At 33.0% G+C, this 10143-nt stretch overlaps 1 protein-coding gene across 2 annotated transcripts in view; it reads left to right on the forward strand.

Moving 5' to 3' along the window:
• The window catches only part of LOC133695961 (uncharacterized), a 24031-nt gene extending 14304 nt beyond the window's left edge, over nt 1-9727 (forward strand). Inside the window, exons 1-15 of one of the 2 annotated variants that reach the window (XM_062117949.1) lie at nt 6230-6428; nt 6575-6730; nt 6931-7033; nt 7147-7242; nt 7329-7384; nt 7462-7585; nt 7764-7826; nt 7950-8009; nt 8109-8270; nt 8390-8463; nt 8546-8639; nt 8778-8914; nt 9013-9093; nt 9193-9298; nt 9424-9727. In XM_062117949.1, the coding sequence (XP_061973933.1) occupies nt 6588-6730; nt 6931-7033; nt 7147-7242; nt 7329-7384; nt 7462-7585; nt 7764-7826; nt 7950-8009; nt 8109-8270; nt 8390-8463; nt 8546-8639; nt 8778-8914; nt 9013-9093; nt 9193-9298; nt 9424-9507 (1383 nt within the window). In that variant the 5' untranslated portion in view covers nt 6230-6428; nt 6575-6587 and the 3' untranslated portion in view covers nt 9508-9727. Of the gene's footprint in view, nt 1-6229; nt 6429-6574; nt 6731-6930; nt 7034-7146; nt 7243-7328; nt 7385-7461; nt 7586-7763; nt 7827-7949; nt 8010-8108; nt 8271-8389; nt 8464-8545; nt 8640-8777; nt 8915-9012; nt 9094-9192; nt 9299-9423 lie in introns of those variants that run through there. The other variant, XM_062117950.1, reaches the window with a different exon arrangement.
• Nucleotides 9728-10143: the final 416 nt, after the last annotated feature.

A 10143-nucleotide genomic window follows, 5' to 3' on the forward strand; every position in this document is an offset into this window, starting at 1 on the left:
TAAAGACCATCATTGCTCTGACCAGAAAGGAGCACTGATTTGGTGGTGAGATACTTTACATAAAAGATAGAGGCGTGAAATTCAAAATAAATATTATTATCATGACAAAATTTTTAAACTGATAGTAATGGTTTGGTAATGTGAGGAACATGGAGAACATTAGATAATGCAAATGTGTGTTTAGGGGAATGTAACATGGTATGTCCAATATGGGATTTGGATAGACCCTTGCCGTCACTAACATGTAAGTGATCATTATTAAGATAGGGTGCAAAGTCAGTTAGAATCGTAAGATCAGGCGTAACGTGATGGTTCACATGGTGTCCGAGAACCAAGTAGGGGCAGAAATCGGACCACCAACAAGATAAGTAGAGGACTGGTGACCACTACTGTGAAAGTGAATACATTATAGGGTTGTGTGGCCGAAGGAGAAGCTTAGCTGACACTTAACGTTCTGCTCAAAGGACCAGTAAAGAGACCATTGCCCACCAGCAGGCTGTCTAGACTGCTGCCAATGACCCTGCTTCTAGTCCGTGAGAGCAGAGGAATGGAACTATGAAAATCAGACCTGTCATGGCTGTTGTACCTGTTGCTATTAAAGCGCTAGTTATCGCGGGAATGACCTTTGTGACGGCCAAAACTGGAATTGTGTTGCTGCTAGGCAAGATGAGCAGAGGGCAGCAGAGGTGGATTTGTAGCCAAGGATGGAAGAGAAGTCTTATGCAGAAACTCATGAGTAAGAAGATGGTTGTAAAGGTCCGCGTATGACAACGGTTCTGCCTTGGTCACGAGACTAGTTACCAAGTCTTTAAACTCACCATGAAGACCATGAAATATATAGGTTGAAGTCTTCAAGAGAGAGGGGTCGGCCAGTAGCAGTCAATTCATCAAATAATAACTTGGCATGTTGCATGTATGTAGTAATCAAAGCATCTCCTTGCCGAAGATCTTGAAAAGACCCATGAAGTTGCATAGTGTGAGAATTCAATGGAGAAGCAAGTGTTTTCTCAAGAGTGCGCCAAACACAAGAAGAAGTCTGACAATCTACCATAAGATGTAGGACGTCCATGGAGAGAGAGGAGAGTAACGCGCTTAAAATAAGCTGATCATATTGCTTCCAATGGAGAAAAAAGGGGTTGATTGCCGAAGAAGAGCCATCATAACAGTAAAAAACATGAGAGGGAGGACACGACACTGAGCCATCGATAAAGTGGAAAACACCTTGACCAAGAAGATATGACTTCATCTGCATTCGCCAATAGAGATAATTGGTGGTCGTAAGCTTGATAAGTGTTCGACAACACAACGATATAATGAGTTGTTGTCCTCATGATGTGAGGAGGTATGACAAAAACATAGGAGAAGTAACCACGGTTCTGCTCTGCATGTTGGGGCTGCTGCTGGTAGGAGAAAGAACCAGTAGCAACAACTTCTGAGGGACTTGCTGGCTGGGCTGCACCGCCGGTTTGGTGGGGGAAGAAGGCGGCAGCAGCAGCAGAGTCCATTTAGGAGAGGGAGAGAGGAGGCTAACTGCAGGGGAGAGGGAGAGAAGAGTTCTGATGGCAAAAGGCTCTGATACCAAGTTGAGAATAATTAGGAGGCTTAACCTATTGGTTAACCAACCTTTTCTATATATCTGTGTAGAGTAATAAACAATAGTAATGGTGGAGGTTACAACACAAGAGTATGACTATAAAATTTCCTATATAGTATACCTATAATATTTCCTATATAAATAAATGCCATGAACAATCTCGTTAACTATCATGAATTCATCTAAAGTCTGACACCTAGCAATGAAAGCTGACTAGTTGATACCAATAACATCTCATAGAACACTTTGGAGGCTAGTAGACAAAAGCTTTGGCATTATTTTGTATAATCTATGAATCAAGCTAATAGGCCGGAATTGAGAGAATATGTTTGGCCCCTTAGTCTTTGGAATTAACGCCACAAAAGAAGAACTAATACCCTTGGGCTTTCACATCTATAACAATGATCTGGAAGAAAACGATGAACAAGTATCTCTATGATGCTCAGCAACATGTCAAGTCAGATGATTTGCTGCGTGGTGTTAAGGATGGTGAGGCCTCAGAGCATGTAATTGCAAATATTTTGACTTCGAATAAAAGATTATGTCCTACGTCTTGCAGTAAACATATCTTGTTCAAGATTTAACTCCGGATCCGCGATACCTCAATCATCCTAATGGATTGTTTCGGAGGACAAGTAACTAAGAGATTAGAGCACTGGTTCTTCATTGTTAATATCAACAGGGGACTTAAAGACAATCAAGAGATGTTTAGTTCCAAATATAAGGCCCTGACAATTCGGATTACAAATTTAAGTTTTTCTTATATTTTTTTCTCTTTATACTTACCTTTTTATCATTTTATATTTGACCTATTAATTTATTATCATTTTTATAATATTTTTTTAGTTTTTCCTTTTTTTTACACTTTTTTTGGAAAAAAATATTATTTTTTATTCTTTAAACTTGTAATATTTATTACTGTACATTTGGCCTATTTATACTATTATTTTTGTTTTTATCTTCATTCTTTTGTATTTTTTTTTGCATTTACACTTTTTTTGTAAAATCATTATACAAAAATTAAGGAAACAATATTTCATTGTAGCAATTGCAATATTGTCACCTTTATTAAACCATATGATCTTAACTATATTTTATTATATACAAGTATAGACTTTTTAATTCACAGTTATATTTTTTATGCGATGTCAAAAAACATGTTAATAACACCTATATATTAATTGTTTTGCGTTAGAAAAAACATTTTCGACCTGCAGATAGGCAAGTCAAATAGACATGTTAACACTTTTTTTTTTTTGCATTTATTGGCATAGATGATTTTTAATTTATTTAATTAAATGAATGCATAGGCTTTTTGATTTATAAACAAGATTTTTTTGTAAAAAAAAATGTATTTGAAAAGCTTGCATATTTATTGTTTTTTTTCCAAAAACATTATTCAACCCACAGTAAAGCACGAGTCAAATAGCTAGTAGTATTCTAAAAAAAACCCTTTATTTTGCTCTTCACTAAAATAAAAATCCAAAATAGTATTTTTACATATTTTAGCATTGTGACAGAAAAAGAAATATCTCAAAATACTTTGCATCATATTTGAACGTAATAATAATTTTATTATGTCCACAAGGATTTGGTCTAAATTAAAAGGCTTATTAAGCTGACATACTCAAATTTTCAAAATAATAAAACCATCAAATGTTTGTTACTTATATTTGAGGCAAATTGACTCATAGCGAGCCAACACCCTAAACATTAAAAAAATAAAAACATAGTTCCTAAATTTTCAACAAAAATAAAAGTTTTTTATTTATCAAAATAATCTTTTTAATTTGTATTCACTACACCCGACTTGAAAATACCCACTTGGATTAATATCCACCAATTCCTTAATTGAAAATATCATCTTAATATTCACTAATGCTAGAATATTTATATTCTACAATGCCAAAGCTGAGAATGCTTTCAGTATAATACTTACTACCAACACTATAATTGAAAATATTTTTAGTTGAATACTCATTAATGCTAGAATCGGGAATATTATAGGTCAACCATAAATAACATAACATAATAGACCCTTCATAATTTAAGATAAAACTAGTAATATAATCGACTTTAAGTACAACATTTTAAGAGTGATAATATATTTCCTTTAGTGTAACCAATTATATACCATAAAATCTTTATTCATCAGTTCAGGTTTATAGTACATAACACTAGGTTAAGCTACATATTTCCTCTCAAAGAATAAGAGGCTGGAAACCTATATTTTTTTTCAAAGTTCATCGCGAAGCTAGATAACGATAAGGCTTCTGCAATAAGTTTTATTACAAATAAGTGGAATCTGTGAGAATCTTGCCTTTGGCTTTTCCTACGTAGCACAAACGTTTCTGAATACAACTTTGATTCTATTTTCCAATAAAGAATTTTGTTTTGATTTTATTTCGTGATCTTGTGTTTAATTAGTTTATTTCCGGCACTATTAGTGTGGGTTGGACCAAAATCTTTTGGAAATAAAAAAAATCTAGATTATAGAAATTTTTTAGATATTATTATTAAACTTGTTACAATGATTCAAAATCTTTGATATTAAAAGTACAACCACCACACCACCATTGCCATATGTAGGTGTCGCAATCAAGTTATTAATTCTAGAGGTGTTAATTAATGGCTCAACTAGAAAACAAAAGAAGAAAGTAAGCTTTTTTATTTGAATTCTCATGCACAAACACAAGATTGGACTTCTCTCCCAAGCTCCATATTGAGAGGACATAACAGATCGAGATAATCAGTTGCTTCACTTACTTTTTCTTATCAGCTTGTTAATTTTATTCAAATGTACTTAGTTGTAGCTGTCATTCATAAATATAGGATTAGTTGTAATCTTCCTAGTTTGTAGGATCTTCAACCACTCTTAGTTTTGTATTTATACTTTGTTTAATCAATGAGAAGTCAAGGGCGGAAGGATGTTAAAGGTTTCGGTGAGCTATAGCCCAGGTCAAGATTTTATCAATATTTTTTTACTAGTTTTATATAAAAACAAATTCGTAATTCTCAATTGAGTTATCAAAATATTCTAAAAATTAACATGGAGCCTTCTAATATAATGCTTTAACTTGGGTTAAAATTTCAAAATTTTTGGAGAAATTCAGAAATTTGATGAAAAAACATAATTTGATCAGTTTTACGTTATTGAGCGTAATTTTCAAAGTGACCATCAGATTGAACTGAAATTTTATGAGGGATTTTAAAATATATTGAATAAAATCTGATTAAAATTTTAGAATGAACGGAGCTTAGTAGTGCTAACAAAAAAAAACTGTCAAATAAAAGCAAAACAACTCATTAATGGTAAAATAATTATTTTCCATTAAAAAATAAAACAAATCAGTTCTTCCTTTCTTTTATATGTTGTTGACTGGGCAGAAGCATAATAGGAAAATAAAGAAAAGAAAAGGCGAGAGAGAAAGAGAGAAAAGTAAGAGAAAAACATTAAAAAAAATCCAAGGAAAAAAAATAAGAAAAGTGAGAGAATAATCTTGTAAGCTTACAAAGTCTAACTTATAAAACACTAATCTAAGGAAGAATCATGTGAAGGAAGGAGGAATTGAGAGAGAGAAAAATTTAATTACTTTGTTTTTCAGTTGACATGAGATTGTTATTTTATCCTGGTTGAGGGATTGTTACAATATCGATTCAGATTCGATTATAAATAAATTATATTCCACAAAATATCGAAGGATGTAACTTCAATAGTGGGTTTATTTTTATTTTCACTTTAATTTTATATACTTTCAAATTTATTTTTTAATATTTTAGGTAATATATTTAAATTAAAACTTTACTATTAACTTCAAAAATTTATGTATATAAATTAATAATTAATTTTTTAAAAAAATTATTTATTTATTTAATAGCTCAGGTAAGGAAAAATTCCGCTGATAAGTATTCCGCTTTGCAATTCTTTACACCATAACCATATGTAGGTGTCGCAATCAAGTTATTAATTCTAGAGGTGTTAATTATGCCTCACTTCCATTGACTATAAAACAAAAGAAGAAAGTAAGCCTTTTTATTTGAATTCTCATGAGCTGCCTGCACAAATTTTTTATACACACAATTTTTACATGGAGACACAGTTTTCTCTATGCAAGAACAGATGCCCTTCTCTATGCCAATGGAATATCATCACGGACTTTTTTTAGTTTTTTCTATGCAAGAACAGGTGCTCATAGAGGTGCTCTTCTCTATGAATATCATCACGGAATTTTTTTTAGTTTTTTCTATGCAAGAACAGGTGCCCCTCTCTTTGCCAATGGAATATTATCATTTTTTTATAAATAGCAAACATGACATCACAATCATGACATGGCATGACATATTGATTAAGAGCCATGCTATTTTTTTTCACCAATAATACAATCTTTTCTTCATGAAAAAATTCCAAGACCAAAATATATGAATACACTCAGTTAGCAGGTAAGTATGCAATAGCACAACTAGGCTTACAATGATAGTAGTTGGATGGTGGCATAATTCGGCTGAATTTTTTGTGTTAATTGGATATTTATTTTTGCATCCTTTGAAGATTGCTTAATTGCAAACTTAAGTCCCTAAACCTTCACTATAAATAGGCATTCATTTGCTTGTTTTAATCATCAAGTTTTAGAGAGAAGTAAGAGAGAGAAACACTAGTGAGAAGTATAGAACAAGCTCTTTTATAGATTCTTAGTATACAAGAGTTAAGAGTATATTTTTGGATGTTCTCCTGGGATATCCCAAGTAGAGAGATTGAGTCATTTATAATTTATACTCCTTCATAGTAATATATCATTGCCATCTTGTTTGTGGACGTAGACCAAGCCAGAACCGTGTAAATCCTTATATTATTCTTTGTGCATGTTTCTTTCCTCTTCGTTATCTAATCTGTTTCTCTTTAGTTTGCTGCCTGTTTTCTTGCTGCGACTCAACAAGTTGATTTGTAGATCATATAAAGCTCGAGGTTTCATTCTCTTGCAGTCTTGTAGCATCAATGGCCGCTGCAAATTGTTCCTCTGGAGAGACTTGTGCTGCTCTGATCCATGGAAAACAAATGGCACCTTCTCGGTTACAAGCTTGGGCTCGTCTTTTTGTTACTAAATTTCTTGGAAGTCATATCTCCACTGACCGTTTAATGTAAGTTCACTTTTCTCTTTTTTGTTTTTTCGTTTACAAGTGTTTCGAAAATGAATAAATATAATTGGCAAGAAATTAGAAATACAACGATACCAATTAAACTAAGGGGTTTTTTTTTTTGTCTATTTTAATGATACTTTTTACCTTCGAGGGAACTAACTCGAATTTAATGTCATTTGATTTGGACTGTGCTGTCACAGCTTGGAGGAGGAAGGGGGTGCAACTTTCACCTTCGAGGGAACTAGTAAAAAATGTTCTCTAGAAGTTGTTCTCAAAGTTCACAATCCTCAGTTTTACTGGAAGGTACGTTCTGCTTGTGGGTCTCCTTTTCTCTCAGCTAAGATTATAAGCAACAATATTGTTGCAATGCACGAAATTCTCAACATTTCATTACAATGATTAGAAAACGTTGTCAGGTAATGACGCGGGCTGACATAGGCCTTGCAGATGCTTATATTAATGGAGATTTTTCTTTTGCTGACAAAGACCAAGGTCTTCTACATCTTATCATGGTGAGATATATAATGTTGTTGTAACATATAGTGCTTTTCATTTTGGTTTTAATATCATTAATTTTTTCTTCAAATTTATATTTTAGGTTCTGATTGCGAACAGAGATGCAAACAAATCTATCTCCAAGGCGAATAAGAAAAGGCATGTGATTTTGCTTCTTTTTATTCCTTTGATCCTATCGGATCATCTAACATTCATCTTTGGTTGAGTATATATAGGGGTTGGTGGACACCATCGTTATTTACAGCAGGTATTGCTTCCGCAAAGTTTTTCCTTCAACATGTTCTGAGGCAAAATACTCTTACTCAAGCTCGCAGGAACATCTCTCGTCATTATGACCTGGTATGGGATCATAGCTTGTTAATTCTTTTGTTTAATAACGTCCACGCTGTAGGGAAAATAGATTGTGTGGAAATTGTAGCAATATATTAGCATGTGCTAGTGCCACGTTCAGAATTCTGATGTTAGTAAAGGATCTTTCAGTGAGGCTTACATCTTCCTTTTCATTTCGTTCTTCTAGAGTAACGAGGTTTTTTCTCTATTCCTGGGAGAAACAATGGCGTACTCGTGTGCAATATTTAAGGTCAGAAACCCAACCTTCCAATGCTTTTATTTTATTTTATTTGATGCAAAGGAGGAATCTCAACCACTATGTGCCATGGCTTAGCTTTTGATTATTTTATTTGCATGCGATGTTACATTATAGACTGAAGATGAAGACTTGAATACAGCTCAGTTGAGGAAAATCTCTGTTCTGATTGAAAAAGTGAGTGTAATATACAATCTCTTAACTGTTTCACCAGATTTTTAACAAATTTTAATTGATATACATACACTATCATGAATTTATTTTTAATCAATATAGGCAAGAATCGATAAGAAGCATGAAATTCTTGACATTGGTTGTGGCTGGGGAACTTTTGCTATTGAAGTTGTCAAACAAACAGGATGCAAATACACGGGTCTCACTCTATCTGTGGAGCAACTGAAATATGCAGAAATGAAAGTCAAGGAAGCTGGTCTGCAGGTATCTTTGGGATGATAATTGATATGTATAGCATCTACTTCTGTCTGAATTGTTGTTCAGACTGATTTTCTTAAGACAAATATCTTCATTTTGAAGCTTATAACCTATTCTTTTACCAGGATAATATCAGACTTCTCCTCAGTGATTATCGTGAATTGCCTAAAGGCTATAAATACGATAGAATCGTATCTTGGTAAGATGCATCTTTACTAGATATATACCTACCATATCCCACCCAGACTACTAATGTCATAAATTTTGATCTGTTTTCCTAGTGAAATGATAGAGCATGTGGGTCATGAATACATGGAGGATTTTTTTCGTAGCTGCGAATCAGCATTGGCAGAAGATGGGCTTCTTGTTCTACAGGTATGACAAATAACGGAAGGTACCTGTCATTGTCTGATAGCATTGTGCTTCATTACCACATTGTCAACATTTAGCCTAGAAAACTCTTTTACCTTTCTACTCATTGCAAAATAGTAAAAATGGTTGTTTATTCCTCAGTCTATATCAATAGCAGATGAGTGTTATGATGAGCACAGGCGAAGTTCTGGTTTTATGAAGGAATATATTTTTCCCGGTGGATGTTTGCCTTCATTAAGTAGGATAACATCAGCCATGGGTGTAGCATCAAGACTCTGGTATGAGTTGTTTTGTTACACAGTACTTTGAAGCTTTCTTCTAATTTTTAGTTTGTCTTGATTATTCTGTAATCCTAATATTAGTTTTGTTTGTGCAGTGTGGAGCACGTGGAAAATATAGGAAGTCATTACTATCTTACGTTAAGATGCTGGAAAAAATATTTCTTGGAAAACAAGAGGTAGATATAATCATTTGATTTTTATCTTCTTTGCAGATCATCATCATCTATCACCCCACAAAGGAAAACATTTCTAACTTTTCTCATTATTTTTCTTAGCAAAATTCTCGCCATGGGATTCGATGAAAAGTTCATCAGGACATGGGAGTATTATTTTGACTACTGCGCTGCTGGTTTCAAGTCGTATACCCTTTGGGATTATCAGGTAATTTGCAGGTTTGCATTTATTCCTTTCCTTTGAATACAACATTAGAATCTATAAAAAAATATATATGGAATTTAGAGATGCTCTACTCCCATGTTAATATTCGAGCTTATATGATAATGCAGATTGTATTTTCACGTCCTGGCAATGTCGGAGTATTAGGTAATCCATACAAAGGTTTTCCATCGGCATATCGACACCTTCTCTGATATAAACCACCTCAAATTGTATCGTGTTAGGAAATCAAATCTTCCATGTATAGAATAACAGAGTTATATAAAATAAGAGATATGTATTTATTCACTTTCTATTGTAATACCTAGCTACAATGCAGCAACTGATTCCTGACGTGTAGGAATCAGTTGTGGACTCCTGGTATAAGTACATGGTTCAGTATCAATAATAATTACTTTTATAAATTCAATTTTTATTTTATTTTTTTCATGGTATCAGAACTGGATTAGAATCCTGATTCATCACTACAATTAAATCTCTCGTGTAGCATCTCTTTTCTTTAGCCATCATGACCAACAATGAAATATCATCAAACCCAGAAGCTGATGCAAACTTTATATATTTTAGCATTGTCACAAAAAAAAAATCTCAAAAATACTTTGCATGCATATTTAAACTTAATAACAAGTTTATTAAGTACACGAGGATTTGATTTACATTAAAAGTCCCATTAGACTAACATACTCAAATTTACAAAATAATAAAACCATCAAATGGATGTTACTTATGTTTAATGCAAATGGATTCATAGTGAGCCAATACCCTGAATATTAAGAAAATAAAAACATAATTCCTAAATTTTCAATAAAAATGTTTTTTTATCCAAATAA

This window comes from Populus nigra, chromosome 6 (assembly GCF_951802175.1).
Source record: "Populus nigra chromosome 6, ddPopNigr1.1, whole genome shotgun sequence".
Taxonomy (NCBI): Eukaryota; Viridiplantae; Streptophyta; class Magnoliopsida; order Malpighiales; family Salicaceae; genus Populus; species Populus nigra.